The 21,213-nt window shown below is 36.1% G+C and overlaps 2 protein-coding genes and 1 pseudogene across 2 annotated transcripts; 2 read left to right on the top strand and 1 right to left on the bottom strand.

Moving 5' to 3' along the window:
- Positions 1-8,927: 8,927 nt before the first annotated feature.
- On the bottom strand, positions 8,928-10,956 carry LOC145942754 (uncharacterized; annotated as a pseudogene).
- Positions 10,957-13,816: 2,860 nt separating this feature from the next.
- Positions 13,817-15,697, top strand: LOC145943260 (uncharacterized). The gene has a single exon (XM_083050727.1). The coding sequence runs from the start codon at positions 13,817-13,819 to the stop codon at positions 15,695-15,697; it is 1,881 nt and encodes a 626-aa protein (XP_082906853.1).
- Positions 15,698-15,966: 269 nt separating this feature from the next.
- On the top strand, positions 15,967-18,231 carry LOC145943261 (uncharacterized). Its single transcript, XM_083050728.1, has one exon. It carries the CDS (start codon positions 15,967-15,969, stop codon positions 18,229-18,231), a length of 2,265 nt encoding a protein of 754 aa, XP_082906854.1.
- Positions 18,232-21,213: the final 2,982 nt, after the last annotated feature.

The following is a 21,213-nucleotide window of genomic DNA, read 5'->3' on the forward strand; positions in this document are numbered from 1 at the left end:
AGATGAAAATCGAGTTTGGACATGCCTCGCTCGGTGGAATGACGTCACTGTTATTGGAGAATGTAAAGTAGCCGATTTCTTCGATCGACGTCAACAAATTCTCTAGATACCGATATTTAGGCTGTTGCAGTGACTTTGAGTACACGTACACGTTTTCGAAGCAAACACCGTGCGGGCTTTCTATCAAACTAATCAAAACGTTAGTTTTACCGCAATTCGAGGAACCGCATACGATTGCGCGTATAGTAGTCGGCAACATCGTACCATGTCTGCGCATCTCCGCGTTGTCCCCCACCAAGCGTAATCTGTCGTCGCAATTCGTCACGCGTATCGTCAAAGGTTGTCGCACGAATCTCATTTTCCCACTCCCCGATTGAACCGAACTCTTGCCTATTTATAGCTGCGCGGAACCACGAATCGCTCAGTAACGAAAAAATGTTTGTTCTGCTAACAAGTGCTTCCGATATTCACGGTTTAAGCGCCGAACAGCTGCAATTTGTGCCAAAAGCAGTTTTACTGTAATGTGAAAATCACATCCACTACGTGTGGGACAAGCTTCCGGAACACATAAAGGCGGATCCAGAGATTCAGGCCTGTCGCCGCTGTTTCGAACATTACAATCGACCGTGGCAGCGAACGCACATCGACGGTCCAGCGCCGATGATAAAGGATTGCAGCGAATGTCAGCGAAAAAAATAGGTAGAGGACTATTAAGTCACGCAATAAACGCACTTCCAATCGAATTCCATATCCCCGGCTATCAGTTTTGTGATCCGGGCACGCGGCTACAAAAGCGATTAGCTAGAGGCGATCGAGGTATCAACCCATTGGACACGGCGTGCCGTGAACACGATATTGCATACTCTCGGAGCAACGATCTCACCGAGAGACACGTGGCGGATAAGGTACTCGCCGACAAAGCGCGAACTCGTATCATTGCGAGAGATTCGACTCTCGGTGAAAGAGCCGCCGCCACAGCTGTCTGGGCAGCGATGAAAACCAAGACGAAGCTCGGTATGGGCCTGAAGGCGACGACGAAGACGAAGACAAAGAAAAAGACGACGAAGAAACGGATACTTCCGGTATCGAAACGCGGTGGCATATTGCCAATTCTACCAATGTTGGGCGCGCTTGGATCCATGATTGGTGGAGCGGCTGGTGTAGCAAAGATGGTGAACGACGGAAAAGCTGCACAACGTCAGTTGCAAGAGATGCTACGCGCCATGGAAGGTCACGGATTGTATCTCGCTCCATACAAACACGGACGAGGAGTTTCAACGAGAAAAAAGGGGAAAAAAACATCAAAGAGACGCTAAAAATGCCACAGGACGTAACTACCAACATACAATTGCTACAACTGGCAAAACGTATGCGCATTCCATACTTTAGAGGTGTTTTCATGCGTGATTCGCTACCGATCGATGGTATATATCAAAACGAGAGCAGCATCATAAATTTGGATAACGCTAAAGGATCGGGTACTCATTGGGTGGCGTACGCAAAGAGGGGGAATCGCGCTATATATTTCGACAGTTTTGGCAATCTTCGACCACCGAATGAATTGGTGCAATATTTCGGGCGGAATGTGACAAAGATACAGTACAATCACACCTGTTCAAACTTATGATCAGAGCATCTGTGGACAATTGTGTTTACAGTTTCTCCGAACGGTCGATACACGTGAATTTAAAGACGGACATTGCATTATTTAACTCAGTATTCGTTAAACAGTTTTGCCGATATGTCTATGACATTCACGCTGACTGGAAAGAGTAGCGTCCTCGCGGCAAACTACTTTTCCGCCATAGATTTGAGCGACGATGAATACGAACTCGGTCTAGCGGATTTTGAGACTTATCACACGATATCGAACGTGAATTCCTCGAATAATAAATTTTACTTTGGCAAAGATGACGCGGAAATTACGATTCCCGAGGGATCGTACGAGCTGCAAGCGATACATGAGTTTTTGAAACATGCAATTTCACGAAAACGTCCGCGACACGCTGTTCGTGATGACGATAAAAAACATATTAACAATGGTGACTTTGAAGATGAAGAATACCCGATAGTGCTCCGCGCTAATTACAATACGATGAGGAGTGAGATCAAATGCGCCTACAGAATGAATTTTAACAAGCCTAACAACATTGGATCGCTGCTGGGATTCTGGAACCGTATACTGCAGCCGCGAAAATGATACGAGTCGGACATGCCGATTAACATTATCAACGTGAACATTATCCGCGTAGAGTGTAACGTGACCGCGGGCGCGTACAGCAACGGCAAACTCGTTCATACGATACATGAATTTTCACCGAGGGTACCACCAGGATATAAGATATCGGAAACACCGGCGCACATCATTTACTTCCCGATCATCGCGCGGAGCATTACGGATTTAACGTTACGCGTTGTCGACCAGGACAGACGATTGCTCGATTTTCGAGGAGAAGAGATCACCATTAGATTGCACGTACGACGACGACAGCGATAACGTACGTGTGCGGCGTATGAGATGCTTGTGTTGAACGGATCGAAAGACACGAGAGATAACACAATCTTTACGGAGCCAGCGACAACAACAACAACGTCGACATTCCCTAATATCCAATCATCCGGTTGCACCAAGAAAAAGAAACTGAACGCATCAAACGTTGCGTTTTTACAATCTTTGGGATTCGCGGTGCGAAATATCTGAACAATGACCGACATCCTCAACATCGGGGAAGAGCCAATCTTCGACGATCGCATCGTCAAAATTGAGACTTACACGTACAACCCGTTCGCCAACACCACGTTCGGACACAGTGATAAGATAAGAATACCCATACAACAACAGGATCTGTATACGTTGCCGTTTGACAGTTTTCTATACATCGAAGGAGAATTAAGGATAAATAGACCTGCCGAAGGATCTGATGTGATACTGGGAAATAATTGCGTCGCATTCATGTTTGATGAGATTCGATATGAACTCGATGGCGTGGAGATTGATCGCAACAGAAACGTGGGAATAACAAGTATGCTCAAAAACTATGTAACGATATTATCCGATAGAAGCGTGATTATGAGAAACGCCAGCTGGAGTGATCCGACTACTGTGAATGGAAACTTCAATTTTTGCGTGCCGCTCTACATGTTATTGGGATTTTGCGAGGATTACAGACGAGTGGTGATTAACGCTCGTCACGAGTTGATCTTAATACGATCGCGCAACGACAACAATTGTTTGGTTGGAGATTCGACGCTGGAGCCTGTGATCAACATTTCAAGATACAATGGCGAATGCCACATGTGTTGTTGAGCGAGATTAAGAAGCTGTCTATGCTGCGCGCTCTGGAAAGCGGACGCTACCTCAGCATGGGTTTTCGCTCGTGGGATCTGTACGAGTTTCCGTTATTGCAGCGTACAACCAAGCATTCGTGGGCCATTAAAACCGCGACTCAGCTGGAGAAACCACGATACGTTATCTTCGCTCTGCAGACAGGTCGGAAAAACATCATGTCTGAGAATATGAGTCGATTCGACGATTGCAAGATGACCAACGTGAAACTCTATCTGAACTCGGAATGTTATCCGTACGACGACATGAATCTGGACTTCGATAAAAACAGATGGTCGATTCTGTACGACACGTATGCGCGTTTCTGCAAAAACTATTACGGATACGAGTATCTCGAGCCGAGTCTCACCGTCTCAATGTTTCTACGTAACGGCCCATTCGTAATCATCGATTGTTCTCGACAAAACGAATCGATCAAGAGCGCAACCGTGGATGTGAGATTGGAATTTGAGTGTAAGGAAAACGTGCCGATGAATACCTCTGCGTACTGTCTCATCATACATGATCGCGTGATCCAGTACAACCCGTTGACCAGCGTTGTGCGCAAAATCACCTAAATGCACCAACAATTTAGAGAGGGGAATGCATAGCAGAATATAAATCAAAGTGTTATGAGATGGTTGTCATTCTTCTTTTTTAACTGATACATCGAAGAGAGAGATTTCGTCATGTCCGTACCAACGTTTGTGGATCTACAGGGGTTTATCCTCAATAAACAATTGATTGTAAAGGAAGCGGCAATCCTGAGAAGAGGATTTATTTTATCACATTATTTTTTACTGAACTCCTGTTCCTAATGAACACATACATGTAAAATAAAGACAAGAAGATAGTGCCGAAATCAAATTAATTTTGCATTCACATAACCTTTTTACACAGAAACAGTATACAATTGTACAATACAGAGAATACAATTGTATTCACTATGGTTGCACAAGATTTAGCATGTTATATTAATGGTATAGCGTAATTTTGGTATAGCGAGTCATATATTCGATCAAAATAATTTTCTTAAAATGGAAATGTCGAATTTGTGAAACTTACTAATATTTTAACCTTCCCAGACAGCACATGGATGTCTTTTGGACGTCCTAAAGACATCCTTTTTTCTAGGCGGGATGTGCAGAGGATATCCTGTTATATTCCTGATACTTTTTCAGGATGTCCTGAGGAATAGCAAATGAGCGCCTCATGCTATACCTAAAAATATCCTCAGGACATTCTATTTCAAAGTCCTACGGACGTCCATACGATATCCATAAGACATTGTAATTTTTGAAACGTCCATAATACATCCAGAATATGTTATTGAGGTACTTTACAGGATAATTTAAGGATTAATTTAGACTTACACATACATGAATTGTTTTACTAATTTTAATTTTATTTTTGCACATATACGTATATATAAAAGCCAACATATTTTCCGTATGCATATATAATTTATTTAAATATATAAAAATAAAATTCTTTTAAATGAAAAATAAACATTCTGCAATTTAACATACAATTTAATGAATAATTAAAATTAATTTTTTTGATACACTAAATATAATTTATATAAGATATATATATATATATATATATATATATATATATATAATAAAATGTTAAGTATAACAAAATTTCAAAATATAATCATTTTAAGTAATTAATATAACAGGATATCCTCTGCACATCCCGTTTAGAAAAAAGGATGTCCTTAGGACATCCAAAAGACATCCATGTGCTGTCTGGGAAGGTTCAAATATTAGTAAGTTTCACAAATTCGACATTTTTATTTTAAGAAAATTATTTTGATCGAATATTTGCACTGATGAAGCGTTATGTAATTATAAATTTGTTCGCATTAGATATATTATATTTTACATCCTAGGTGTAAAGAATATTTTTTATGATCTGATATTTTTTATGATCAAAAACAGGATGTCTATTTCTAAATATTATAAAAAAGTTTCTTAATCTTTCGCCAAGTATTTTTGTTCAAAATTCTAAATAAAATTAGAAAATTTTTAAATACATTTTTAAATTAAATTTTCCTATTGCGCTCTTTCTAAGATTTTCTAGCTCATACAATAAACATAAACTCGTACAATAAACATAAAAGAAATACAGTCATTTAAGTTTTAAATATTAGATTTGACTGTATGAAAAAGTATTGAAAAAGAACTGAACCTATATCTATTAAATGAAATAAAAAAATAATTGTATCTTAAAGTATTAGGAAATCATTTTACATTGGTTTTTTATATTATTCTTGTAGAATATATAAAAAGAATAAAGGTGAATTCACACACACATCTTGGCAAAAACGCAGAAAGCAGACAAGCAGAACTCGCGTTGGTAGTAAATTTACTACCACCAAGTTTACTGCCTAGTTTACTATCAGCGCGAGTTTAGCTTCTGCTTTTCTGCTTTTCTGCCAAGGTGTAAATTCTCTTATAAATAAGCGTTTGATATCAAATTAATTGCACAGAAAATACAAACGTCACTTCGGCAGTCTCTTGAATTGTCTTCTCCGAGTGATCAAATCTTAGCGTTTTTATATCACAATATGATCGTCACTATCGATGGACGAGGTGTTGGACGTAACTTCCGGTCATCGGGCCTCCGTATATTGAACATCAAATTCTTTCAAAGTCGGCAATCGTTTCTTCAACGACTTAAATATCTGGACCCTAGACGTTTATTCTTAGATATTTGGAGCAATTTATTCATCTAAAGTTGTTTCTTCTGCTTGATCCTGATCTTCTTATACAGAAGCTGTATCTGCTCTCTTATCCATGCTAGAATAATTTTTATAGCAAAATTTTTTAGCAAATTTTTACATAGATTTACATTGTAATGGATTTACATTGTAACATATATTTTTTCAATAAATTATATTTATTCGATTTGAAAGATTGAATATCTGTTTCTATCAAAGATTTATCTGCAAACTTAAAATAATGTTAAAGTTGTAATAGTTTTCTCAAAACTTTTCCTTAACAAAATTTAAAACTTTATATAATATATATTATTTTATTATTCAATAAAATTTATAAAAAATAAAGTAACATGCATACTTTTTTTTCTTCATACTACGTTCACTTGCATGCCTTAACCAGGATTTAATTGGTTCTGATATCTTCTGTTCGGTAGCCTCAGGAAAATAGACTCATACAGCACCTATATTATGTTAAAATGTAAAAGTATTTAAAGAGAAATATTTAATAAAATATTTAAAATAAATATTTTTAAAAAATAAAATTCTCTGAACTGAAAAAGTTAAGTAAGATTATAAGAATGAGTAAAAAAATATAAGATAACATTAAATATAGTAATTAGAACAAATCCAAATTGATGTAACTAAAATTGATGTAATTAAAACCGAAAATAAGTTTCAAAAAATATTTGAATTTGTTTTTTAACAATATTTTTTATGTGCAAAAAATATCTCAAGTACTTATTTTAGTAGTTTACATATTATAAATAGAAATTGTATTTACCAAATATAATTTTTCGTAGATATAAATCAAAAAATGAACGTTTTTTCTTTCCGCCAATGTAGCTAAATAAACTTCCAACTGAATCACTCAGAAGTCTTCGTATGATGTTAAATGTAAGTGATTTAATATCCGATCCACCTATTCGTGCCATTTGCACAATCTAAATAATAAATAAATAATAAATAAATTTTTTTATAAATAAATAAAATAATTATAATTATAAATTAAATAAATAAGTTTAATTTTTTTGATTCAAATATTTTTAAAGATTAAAAATATGCATACCAATGCTTTACGATTTATTTTATTCTCAACTAATCGTTGTCCGAATTTTTCTAGCTCTTCTAATGTTTGTAACGGAAAGAATTCCATGTAATCTACTTCAACATCTTTCTTTTTCACTTCACCATCTAATACAAAAGTTTGGATTTGGTTTTGTATACTATCTAATTTAGTGTTTATATTTTTCTGTTCCTCATGTATTGTTGATATTTTGAAGTCCATATCCAATAATTTTCGTATAACATATCGTTGAAAATCTATTGTTGCTGTAAATAATATATATATATATATATATATAAATATTATAAAATAATAAAAAAACACGTTTTAAAACATAAAGTATATATAATACATACAAATGTAATATAGAATACATGGAAATGTACATTACAAAATATTACAAATCAATACTTACGAATTATAGAATCAGTTTTACAAGTTTCAAAGCTGAGCTCTTTTTCTTTGACATTATTCTGATTAAAATCATGCCCTATACGAATAAAAAAAACAAAAAATGTAAAATATTAAAATTAAATTAGTTGACAACTATTTAATAATACTAAAATATAATAATTTACTGAAAATACTGAAAATATAAAAATACTGAAAGCAATACTAAAAATAAAATTATTATAAAAATTATTGCTGTAAAAATTATACATATTTATCGATTACCTGTATTTTTATTTATTGAAGAAGAAAATGTTTCTACATTTGTTTTGTTTGGGGAATTTATATTTGAATTGTTATTTTCATATTCGGTCAGTTTTGATACATTTTTATCTATATAAATGATAAGTAAAATTATTATTGTAGTGTATATATTATAAATCTTTTTACTATATTAATATACGCTATAAATTTTTTTACTAACTTAATGGCATTTTAATTGCTGAATTTTCATGTGACTGTTTATTAAGATTTTTTTTATGTGGAAGCTTTGGATATGATGGTACACGAACACGTTTTTCCTCTTCACTAAAACTTTCTTCACTACTTATAACAGGCTGGCTCTATGTTTTCTACTCTTTTTTAAAGTATCATTATCTTCACTTTCAGAATTTAAATCTGATATAAATTCTGCTTTTTTAAATTTTTTTATTCCTTTTTCATATGTACCTTAAAAAAATAAAATTATATAGCAAATAGTAATTATTAAAACAAAAATTATTTTTTATTTTTAAATTTAAAAAATGCTTGTTAATTATATATTTTACTATAACAATTACACTCTAAAGTGTAAGTATTGTAAGTTTGTAAAAATATTTTTAAAAAATTTTCTATAAGTTATGCTACGAACATGCTATATTTAATACTATTTTAATATTGAAGAATATTGAATGAGCAACAAAATAAGAGTACAATTAATTATCTATATATTAATGTAGTTATTTATGTATATTAATGTAATTATTTATTTTACTTTTTGTATGTACTTACTTGCAGTTGCTAAAATCCTTTTTATTTCATGTTGCGGCCAATCGTCCATCTTTGAAATACATTTTTGCACAGCTTTTTTAAATTTTTCGTTTGATGTGAAAGTAGGCCAATATGCATATTTATTATTTTCGGTTACCCAAGAAGAGGGTATCATTTCCAGTCCATCAATGAACTCTACTATGGCATACTGTTCCATAGCTCCAAATTAACAGAAATAGAGATATATTAAATATATTTAATATATATATATAAACACAAAATATATATGTGTTAGTATACATATACATATATATTATATATTAAAATATAAAATATACATTATCTAATTACAATATCTAAAACCTATATATATATATTTTAAATTCAATTTATTAATGTAACAATGGAAGTACTACATATTTATTTTCTAATAGTGGTAATTTAACATATTTTGTATCAATATTTTTTATCGACCACATTTGTAATTGACTTAAACTATGTACACTAAATATTTGTAATAATGATGACGGACATGGAATGTTGTAAAAATCTTCCTTGTATAAAAATTTACGACCTATAATTACATCTACATTGAGATCTTTATTATGTGCTATGTTTTCTATTAACACAATAGTTCCATCAACTAATGCGCAACAATTATCAGCTTTTACATCTATACGTAAAGTCATATATTCCTTTCTTATTATTTTATATTGTGGATTGCAACAACCTTGTATTAATGGACCAGATGAATGAATAGATCTCAAATCTATTGTAAAATGATCAGTTTCTTCTGTCATAAGTTTTTCTGCTACTTTATTTTTTTCATGTTCAATGTATCTTCTTACAATTTGTTGTAAAGGTTTGTCATGTTTTTTTAACAGTTTTTTCAATGTTTGTAAATAATTTTCATATTTAAACGCACTAAAATTATCTAGTGGACCAAATTTTTTTACATCTTTTACAAGATGAATAAGACCATTGTAATGTACATTGTAAGAAACGTTATGTGTGCCATAAATTAATGCAAATGCTTTAACGAAATGTTCTAATAATTCTTGACAATAATTAAATAAATCTTGTAATTTATTGGAACATAATATTCTAATAGTTACATGTAAAGTTACAAAATGATCATATATATCGCTACGAAGAAAATTTTTAAAAACTACAGGTCCTGTATATAGAAGCAGTTCTCGATATTCTGTTGCTTTTCACAATTTCACATAAGTTAGTGATCGAGGCTTTCTTACAAACTCACATGGCACATTTATTTTTAAAATATTTTCTAAATTTGATGATATGCTTTGACGTTTTCTATTTTCTAAACGAAATTTTTTATCACCAAATAACCATAAATATAATAAACGTCGCGTAACCCCTAGACAAACTAAATGCATGTAATCTAATGGTATATTATTTATAAAATCAAAATTAGGAATTTCTTCAACAATTGTGGTTCCAATATGAAAATTTTCAGTCTTTAATCTAAAATCTAGATCTGTCCTCAATGGAGCATTTATTTCAGGAAAACAAACTTTATTACAACGGAAATCACCTTCAGTTATACATTTAGTGCAACTCGAATAGCCAGTATGTCCTTTAATTTGTAATATAAATGCTTTGGCTGGAGTATCACATATTATCGAATCTATACTACATTTAATGTGTTTATTATTGATAAAAATTCCATCATTACATAATAGTTTTGCTTCTTCTATGAATTCTTTTAGAAACTCTTGTGAATTAGAAGGTTTTTGTCTACATAATATGCACCAATAACAAAAACTTGTTTTGATTGTTCTACGGAACCCAAAATTGGCCACAGTTGTTGTTACGAAGACTTCGATAATGGTAGACCATCAATATTTATACTTATTTTTATATTACTTAAATTTTTTGAAAGAGATGAAAAATTATTTTCTATTGCCTTTAATAAACCAAAATGATAATATTCTCCGCTAGCACAATTTCTAATATTTGTATTTCTTGGAGTGCGCAAAAGTGTTCTAGGATCAGATGGTATGTCATGATGACATTTAACACATGTATATTGTTTTATTCCTCTTAAAAGACTACGTAATGATGCCTGTGCAATGTTTTCTTTAACTGCCCAACTGGCAAGAAATATTTTAAAATCATTTTTTTCAGTATCTGATGTATTATTATCATCTTCATCATTATTCAAAAATTCTTGCTCAAATAAAGGTAAAAACTCATTGTTTTCATTTTCGCTGCTTGAAGCAGGATTTATTTCCTCAAAATCACTATCATTTGATAAATTATTTGCATCCATTGATATATCCAAAACATTCTCAATGATTTCAGATGTTGGTTCATTAGATAATATTGGTTTATTAGATGATATGTTTGAATTTAAAGCTTCATTAATTATATTAACTTCTAATTTTCTTACTTTTCGTTGGGTTGGAGAATTAATTGTAAAACTTTTTTTTATAGTTAGGATGTGGCATCTTAACCTTAAATATATTTATTTCTTATTTTCTAAAAAATTGTAAATGTTAAAATCTTACCTTTTGATTCCTCCTTGAGGATTCACAACAACTCAAATATTATAATGTTTTAAACTTGCACTTAACAGGCACAATTAATAAAATTGTCGATCGAAGCACTGGCACTGCTAGGCACAATCAGGCGCATATGGCATAAAGAACCGGGAAAATTATATGCGACGTCATTTCGTTACTTTCATTACTAAGATACTGCGCATGCGCAATATCTTTGTTACTTGCAAGTCCAACAGTTCATGTCGAAGCATTTTCTTACACGTTTTACTGATTTTAAAAAATATTTCATCAATCTTTCAATTTAATAAAAGCAAGAAACAATAAAAAAACAGAAAATATTCTTACATATACAAGCAACATATATATGACAAATATATATATATATATATATATATATATATATATATATGTTATATGTTGCTCATATATGTATAAGAATATTTTATTTTTATTGTTTTTCTTGCTTTTATTAAATTAAAAGATTGAATCCCTAACATGCAGTATACATGTTTGAAAGACGTTCAGAGGACATCTAGAGGATATTCTTAGGATGTCCTCTGGATGTCCTTTGAACGTCTTTCGAAGATATGTGCTGATATATATGTATATCCAGTGGGTAACCAGTAAGCATCCAGTTCATTTCTAATGGATGTCCTATGGATATTAATGGGACATAATAAAATTATATTTATATATGCAAATATTCTATGAATATTCTATATTAAAGCAAACTGAAAATAATTGTACGTTCTTATTAAATTATATTATATTATTATACAAGTATTTTTAATTAGACTTTACACTTAAGGAAAAAATATAGATCTTTATGGAACATTTATAAATATATACTGACGTTTTAAAATTAAATTAAATATTTTATATAACTAAAGGTTATCATATATGCATATTAAATCTTTATATAAATATTTGCACAAAAATTCAAAACGTCCTATAAATCTCCCAGGATGTCCTGGATATATTCAGGATGATCCTGAGGACGTTTTGTGATGTCTGGGTTATTAATAATTTAATTTAGCATTGTAACTACGCAATATAAAAATGTAATATAAAAGCAAATATTATATTTATAGTTTTTCGATTACTTACATCTATTATAATGGCATAGACATCAGTCGAAGGACTTTTTAGTAGGATTTATATATAGTGATAAAACTGTGTCAATTCTCTCTAGGAATCTCTTATGACATATTATTTTCAAATAAAACGGTACTTCACTTTACAAATACGACACAAGCACGATGATTACAACAAAAGCGAAAATCACGACAAGGACTGAACGATATCATCCATGATATCCGATGTGAAATGGCATCCTTGTATCTTCTATCGTGAAAACGCGGGAAACATATACGCAATATATGCAACATACTTTAGGGCGCCTTTCCACTGAGCGCGTGACGCGCTCAGTGGAAACTAAAAGTTGGATCAATGCAAAGGCGCGTTCCGTTTCACGCATATGCGTGCATTTATCTATAGTACACGTCACGTTTACTATAGAAAATGCGCGCATATGCGTGAAACGGAATGCACCTCAGTTCTTGACGCTCGGCGAAATTTTCTGATTGGCTATCGCGTCGGCTTCCGCCACGCGTAACGCGTCCTGTGTGCAGAAGCTCTTAATTAGTTTTGAAATTATTAGCAAAATTCTTCATTTTTTACGTGTCTGTTATAAAGAAAGAGTTATATGATAGTAAATGTATTTTCATTTTCATATAATTTACAATTAGTTATGTAAAACAATTATATATACTTGTTAAAGTCGGAAAGAATAAATTCATATATGTTAAAATCGCGAATAATAAATTTACACCTGTTAAATTCGAGAATAATAAATTTATATATAAAACTCGAACATAATAAAATCTTATCGCCGTGCTGCCTTTACAAAGCGGATAATCCGCAAATACGCGTTCAATAACAAACGTCTTTGTTCTCAATGTGTTTTCTCGTCTTCGTATTTATATCTCATATGTAATCAACAGACAACCGTTTCCACGTTTCAAGGAAATATTCGACGATTACTCGGAGCTTGGGATTCCCTTTCTCCGTTCTTCGAAATTTCTAGACGTTTCCCCGAAGAGTTTAAATACCGAGGATACGACTGTCTCGGGGCTCTTATCGAAAATATAATCGAGTAATAAACATACGCGAATACAAATCTGAGTTAAGTGCGAACACGGCGATAGATTAACTTTCTGTACTGCGATCGCAAATCTTTCAGTGACTGCGAGTGCGAAAAAGACGAACTCTTTATAAAAGACGTGACTTTAATGGTGCTCGGACATTTCAAGAGTTAATTTAATCTATGTATTAACCACGTCCACATTTTCGACATTACTAAAATAAAGACATTCTTTTCTAATAACGGATCGCCTGTATTATCGCACTTCTCTTAAACTCTCAATCTCCTCTTTCGCTCTCACTCTTTCTCTCTCACTCTTTCTCTCTCACTCTCTCACTCTATCACGCTCCGCTGTTATCTCTAAACCTCAACCGTCAAGCTGATACACAATAGCATTCGCTATCCTTCTCGCTCCTCAGTCTTAGCGGAATCACATTCCCTCTTTCCGACTTCGATTCTCTCTCGCGATCAGCAAACTTTTTCTTCTCAATTCGCCGCGACGAACAAAAAAAACGGACAGCTCACGCGTGAACATAATTTGGTCCTTCGAGCCGGATTGTGAGACGAATCTGTGCGGAAATTTCCGATAATTGTCGGAACAGAAGTGAACATGATGAGTGAGACATTAGCGAGGCAAGAGGCGCAGTTTTACTCGATTTCTCGCGCACTCGAGAACTTTAAAAAACTCGGCAAAATTAATTACACGGGACCAAAAATTCGATCGCGAATTTCCGCGCTAAAGGAGACCTGGGAGAAATGCATGCAAACGGATGCAGACCTGCTGCAAATCACTTCTGAGGTAGAAAGGGACGGCATCGAGTATTTCCAGGATGACAGATTCTACGAACACGAGGACAAATACAACTCTACATTAGACTACATGGCCGAGCATCTTGAAGAGATTGAGCCACACAATCAATCTTTTAATCAAGGACATCAACCTGCTCCAGTCAGCTCATCGTTTTCGCTGTCTCATCTGCCACCCATCAAAATTCCACCGTTTTCGGGTAATTATGACGAGTGGGAAACGTTTCGAGACCGATTCACGTCACTCATTCGAAAGAATAGAGAGCTGACATCATTTACGCGCATGCTCTTTTGCGGTCGCGCGCTCGACGCAATTAAAAATATTCCCGTTACCGCCGCTAATTTCGACCTAGCGTGGAAAACTCTCACTTCTCGGTATGAGAACAAGCGTCGATTGATCGAAGGGCACGTTTCTGCATTATATAATCTACCGCAAGTGTCACGCGAATCCTCTGTAGAATTAAACGAACTTCGAGATAGAGCGAATCGCGCAATCGCGTCATTAAAAAATTTAGGTCGAACGCATGAAGAAATGTTAAGCGACATTATCGTATACGGCGTTTCTCAAAAACTCGATAACGCCACGCGAAAAGCCTGGAAATTAAAAAACAGTGACGATTCAACAGTTCCAAGTTTCGCAGAACTCGAAAAGTTTATTGCAGCCCGCGCTCGCGCGTTAGAAGAATTGTATCCTACCAATTCGACAAAAGGTTCTCGATTTCAAAAGGCCACGATCGCCACCGCTTCTACGGCATCAGCGTTATCATGTCCGTTATGTAAGGCAGCGCATTTCATTAATAAATGTCCTAAATTTATCAAGAAAAGTCCGAGTCAGCGATTGGAAATAATTCAACAAGCAAATCGATGTGTTAATTGTTTGAGCACAAAACATACAGTATCGTCTTGTCAGAGTAAATATTCTTGTCGCTCATGCCAAAAGAAGCATCACTCGATGCTGACTCGAACTCATCTATTACTGAAAATTCAAATAAAGCGTTATCAGAAGCGCATCGAGCTCTCAAATCTCGTTATCAGAAGCATATCGAGCTCTCAAATCTCGCAGCCCGCTACTGCGTTGAATGCGATATCAAGGCTACCGTCACGACCGCACGTCTTACTCGCAACAGCTCGCGTAAAAGTCGGCTCAATTGAAGGTCGTTCGACTATTATTCGAGCGTTACTCGATCAGGGTTCCGAGCTTACACTTATTACCGAACGGTTGAGGCAAATGTTGAAATTGCGTCGCATTAAATCGCCTGTCTCGATCTCAGCCGTCGGATGCGTCAACGCCGGTACTTGTCGATATGCCGCGTTAATTAAGCTCTCTCCTGTTAATGAATCTCATCCTGTGTTAATGACTACCGCGTCAATATTGAACTCGCTAACTTCTTACTCTCCGTCGTCCGTGATATCTCATGTCAATTGGCCGCATCTCGCCGGTCTCAATCTCGCAGATCCGAATCCGTTAAGCAACGATCCAATTGACATAATTATCGGCGCCGATCTCTACAGCGAGCTACTCCTCGACGGAGTTCAAAGGGGCAGCGCTGGACAACCCATTGCGCAACAAACGATTCTCGGCTGGGTACTCTCGGGCCCAACATCGATTTCGACTAGCGCGCATCGCACACGTACAGTGCAGCATTGCTCAAGCACGCTTTCGCTTGATCAGGCTCTTTGCTAGTTCTGGGAACTTGAAGAAATTCCGCTTAAAAAGCCGTTAAGTCCTGACGAGCAACAATGCGAAGAGCATTTTCTCGCGACGCACTCGCGTCGCTCCGACGGAAGATACGTCGTTAATTTTCCGTTCAAAAAAGGGCCTCCGATCGATATCGGTGATTCAAGGCAAATCGCGGAGCGTTGCCTCAAAGCTCTCCATCGCCGATTTCAAATCAATCCCGAACTAAAATCGGAATACGCTAATTTCATTACCGAGTACGAGCGCTCGGACACATGCGAAAAGTTGAGCCCGCGGAATCCTCCAATCAATGCGTTTACATTCCGCATCATCCAGTAATTCGCGAAACAAGCATTACCACTCATCTGAGAGTCGTATTCAACGCATCGAGCAAAACAAGCAATGCGACTTCGTTAAACGATCATCTGCTTGTCGGTCCGAAACTACAAGCGGATTTGCCTTCAATCATTCTAAGATGGAGGCAATATCGATATGTGTACTCCGCGGATATAACTAAAATGTATCGCCAAATCTTTGTCAATGAAGACGAAATAAATTATCAGCGCATTTTATGGACCGAAAATCCGACGGAGCCTGCACACGAATATCAACTCCTCACGGTCACGTACGGCACCGCGTCCGCGCCATTCTTAGCGTTACGCATAATTAAGCAACTCGTTGTGGACGAAGGTGACGCGTTTCCGTTAGCCGTACCAATATTGCAAAATAACACGTACGTCGATGACGTGTTGTTCGGAGCTGACGACATACCTCTACTCCGACAGACTCGCAATCAAGTTCGCGTCTTGTTGCAACGCGGCGGATTCGAATTGAGAAAATGGTCGAGCAATTCATCCAAGCTTTTAACCGATATCGTCGCGGACAATCATGGGTTAGCGTGTAATAAAGATTTGCAAACCGACGAGCGACTCAAGATTTTAGGAGTTAGTTGGAATCCGTCGCTCGATGTTTTTCAATTTCAAGTAAATCTCCCTCTCGTTACGTCAACTACCAAGCGATCTATCCTCTCAACCATCGCTAAGTTGTTCGATCCGTTAGGGTGGAGTACGCCGGTTACGATTTCCGCCAAAATATTCATGCAGCAACTATGGCAAGTAAAGTTAGATTGGGACGATAAACTTCCATCCTCTCTATCAGAATACCATTCATGGATCCATCAATGGAATACCATTAAAACGTCTTTGGCAAGTATCGATAATCTCCAAATAGACCGATGGATACAGAGAGGAGCAGATAGCATTAATTGCGAGCTACACGGCTTCTCCGACGCGTCCAACGCAGCTTACGCTGCAGCGGTTTATATTCGCCTAACGTCGCTTTCGGGTCAAATCACATCGATGTTACTAATCGGTAAAGCAAAAGTAGCTCCGGTTAAACCACTCACGATTCCGCGACTAGAGTTATCCGCTGCATTATTATTAGCTCGATTAATGGAATTCGTTTGCACGTCGCTTAATCTCGCGAAAGCTCCATGCTATTGTTGGACGGATTCGAGCGCAGTGCTTGCGTGGGTAACTCAACATCCGTCAAAATGGAAGACATTTGTAGCGAACCGCGTTACCGATATCCAGTCGCGAATTCCATTCGCTTCTTGGAAACACGTCTCAACCGGAGAAAATCCCGCCGATTGTGCTTCCCGCGGAATTCATGGGCAACAATTAGGATCTCATGATCTATGGTGGCAAGGGCCATCGTGGCTGAGGCTGCCTGAATCAGAATGGCCGTCGGCAACCGATCAGTCATTCTGCGAAACATCTCTCGAAAAAGTTACTCACGCACATGCACATCATGCCGAATCGATCGAACCGTGGGACTTAGCTACGCGATATTCATCCTGGCCTAAGCTCCTTCGAATCACGGCATATATTATTCGATATACATCGCGAATACGTCGTCTTAATGATCCTCACGTGGGAATCAATGAAAGTCCGTCAGCTCTCTCCACCGATGAGTTTCAAAGAGCTCGCAAGTTCTGGCTTACGCGCATTCAGGACGAATTATTCGCTCCGGAAAAGAAAGCTTTATCACAGCAACGATCGATTTCTTCGAAAAGCGCGATTTTGTCGTTAAATCCGTTCCTCGACGAAGAAAAACTAATTCGCGTTGGCGGGCGGTTAGCACATGCCCCATTCTCAAAGCAAAGAAAGCATCCGATTATATTAGCGTCGCATCCATTAGTCGAGCTAATAATTCGACACGCGCATTTACGGTCAATGCATGCTGGAACACAGTTAACGCTTGCAACGTTGCGACACGAATTCTGGGTGATACGCGCTCGCAGTATAATTAAAAATATTATTCATAAATGCGTCACTTGCGCCCGCGAAAAAGCTGAAATACCGATTCAGCCTATGGGAAATTTGCCGCGATTTCGAGTCTCGCCGCCCTCTCGCGCATTTCTACATTGTGGAGTCGACTACGCCGGTCCCGTGCTCATCCGATCAATGTCCGGTCGCGGAATCGCATTGCGAAAAGCATACATCGCTTCGTATGCATGGCTAGCAGAGCGATTCACTTAGAGTTAGTTGAGGGTTATCACACCCCCGCATTTCTAGCTGCCTACTCGCGATTCTGCGTGCGTCGCGGTCTCCCGGAAGCAATTTATTCCGATAACGGTACGACATTCGTTGGAGCAGATCGCGAGTTGACCGCAGCATTTCGAGCATCTATACGAGATCCGAATTTTCTTAACCGAACAGCGGCCGATCAAGTTTCGTGGCACTTCATCCCGCCATCCGCTCCGCATTTCGGCGGCTTATGGGAAGCAGGAGTACGCAGCGTGAAACATCACCTGCATCGGGTAATCAGTGATCAAAAAATGACGTTCGAAGAATTCGCAACTCTCCTATGTAACGTCGAAGCTTGCCTAAATTCTAGGCCTCTCGCACCGCTCACCGATACGGTCGATGATTACGAACCCCTCACGCCCGGTCATTTTTTAATCGGATCCGCGCTTAAAGCAATTCCGGAATCTTCTGTTCTCGACATCAAAGAAAATCGCTTATCACGTTGGCAATTGATAAAACAGTTAACTGAGCGATTTTGGAAACGGTGGCTCGATGACTACGTAAACACCCTACAGCAGAGAGTAAAATGGAAAAAGGTCACGAAAGAAAGCCTTCGAACAGGGCAACTCGTATTAATTCGAAACTCATTGCTCCCTCCCTGTAAATGGGAATTGGGGCGCATCATGCAGTGTCACGCAGGCACTGACGGCTTAATTCGCGTCGTTACAGTAAAAACGGCGTCATCCGAATATAAGCGTCCAATCGGAAAACTATGTCTGTTACCGATTGATATCGAAAACCTAAGTCAAAAACCTAAGTCAATAAGCGATAATGCGTAACTATTCTTATATCATATTTGCTGTTATTCCTTTATATTATATTATAAGTATCTTTCACATATTATGTATATTCGTTCTTTGATATTCTCTATCTATATCTCAGCGTAATTATTTTCCGTTCACTTGTCGTTGTGAATAACCAATGTAATTAACACACCGATCGCTTCAAACGAATTCTCTAAATTCATGCGCTTATGCACTCTCCTTTCGAAACGATAGTTTCGAGGCGGGCGGTATGTTAAAGTCGGAAAGAATAAATTCATATATGTTAAAATCGCGAATAATAAATTTACACCTGTTAAATTCGAGAATAATAAATTTATATATAAAACTCGAACATAATAAAATCTTATCGCCGTGCTGCCTTTACAAAGCGGATAATCCGCAAATACGCGTTCAATAACAAACGTCTTTGTTCTCAATGTGTTTTCTCGTCTTCGTATTTATATCTCATATGTAATCAACAGACAACCGTTTCCACGTTTCAAGGAAATATTCGACGATTACTCGGAGCTTGGGATTCCCTTTCTCCGTTCTTCGAAATTTCTAGACGTTTCCCCGAAGAGTTTAAATACCGAGGATACGACTGTCTCGGGGCTCTTATCGAAAATATAATCGAGTAATAAACATACGCGAATACAAATCTGAGTTAAGTGCGAACACGGCGATAGATTAACTTTCTGTACTGCGATCGCAAATCTTTCAGTGACTGCGAGTGCGAAAAAGACGAACTCTTTATAAAAGACGTGACTTTAATGGTGCTCGGACATTTCAAGAGTTAATTTAATCTATGTATTAACCACGTCCGCATTTTCGACATTACTAAAATAAAGACATTCTTTTCTAATAACGGATCGCCTGTATTATCGCACTTCTCTTAAACTCTCAATCTCCTCTTTCGCTCTCACTCTTTCTCTCTCACTCTTTCTCTCTCACTCTCTCACTCTATCACGCTCCGCTGTTATCTCTAAACCTCAACCGTCAAGCTGATACACAATAGCATTCGCTATCCTTCTCGCTCCTCAGTCTTAGCGGAATCACATTCCCTCTTTCCGACTTCGATTCTCTCTCGCGATCAGCAAACTTTTTCTTCTCAATTCGCCGCGACGAACAAAAAAAACGGACAGCTCGCGCGTGAACAATACTTTTGTATACACTATATACTTACATTTATTTTTCCTTTTACATCTTTCTCTTTCTTTAATTTGTAAATGTCTTCAATATCTGTTATCATAATAATTACGTTCTTTTTTAATATATAGGGCCACCGCACAAACTTTTCAGTAACGCGATACGTTGCATTAAGTATATTATTAACCATATGTAATCTGAAACTTTAATCAACGTACAGAGAAAATCGTAAACGTAGACGTATTTTCTCTGGGCGTTACTAAAGTTTAAGATTACCTATGTATACTTAATGCCACGTTTACGTTTACGGAATAGCTTGTACAATGGACCTTACTATCTTCTTATCTAGAATTTTATATTTATAAATAGTATCTTAAGGTATTTAAGAAAGAGACAACAGATTCTTTTGATGTTGAAAAGAAAATGTCAAATCTGTACCGTTGAGAATAGAATAATACCAGTTGCAATTATAAATATTAATAAAAATTTTAAATTAGGATAAAATAATATTAAAAATTTAAGATTATATTATTTCTCAGATAGTGATTAATAATAGAATAAAAAAATCTTATCCAATTATTTCCTCCAATAGGTATTAGTCAAGATTCTTCTCCCTTCATTTCTGTTGTAGGCAAAACAAGAAATAAATTCATTCACTTCACGGATGTCAAATTTAATATATATTTTTATAAAAATGTCAGTCTCATAATTAAATATATATTAATATGTATATATTATGCATATTAAATATAACATTGAAAGTAAAGTTACACAGTTGTGAAACAATGAGGAAATACATGGATGTGGAAAATGTATTAGAATTTCTGAATATCTCGAAAATGCAATGTAGAAAAAAATGATGCTTTTGAGATGTTTAGAAGTTCCGATACATTTTCCATATCCATATATTTCATCAGTCTCATAACAGTGTAAATTTACCTTCAATTTTATACTTAATATATTTAATATATATTAATATTATATTATTTTTAATTAATGTATATTTGTGAGATGTTGATGTAAT

Source organism: Prenolepis imparis, unplaced genomic scaffold, assembly GCF_030444845.1.
Source record: "Prenolepis imparis isolate NDT839.2.m4 unplaced genomic scaffold, iyPreImpa1.0 SCAF_11, whole genome shotgun sequence".
In the NCBI taxonomy this organism is placed as follows: domain Eukaryota; kingdom Metazoa; phylum Arthropoda; class Insecta; order Hymenoptera; family Formicidae; genus Prenolepis; species Prenolepis imparis.

Excerpts from the sequence above, each read along its gene's own strand:
- LOC145943261 (XM_083050728.1), top strand. The coding sequence starts at position 15,967 with ATGCGAAAAGTTGAGCCCGCGGAATCCTCCAATCAATGCGTTTACATT.
- LOC145943260 (XM_083050727.1), top strand. The coding sequence starts at position 13,817 with ATGATGAGTGAGACATTAGCGAGGCAAGAGGCGCAGTTTTACTCGATT.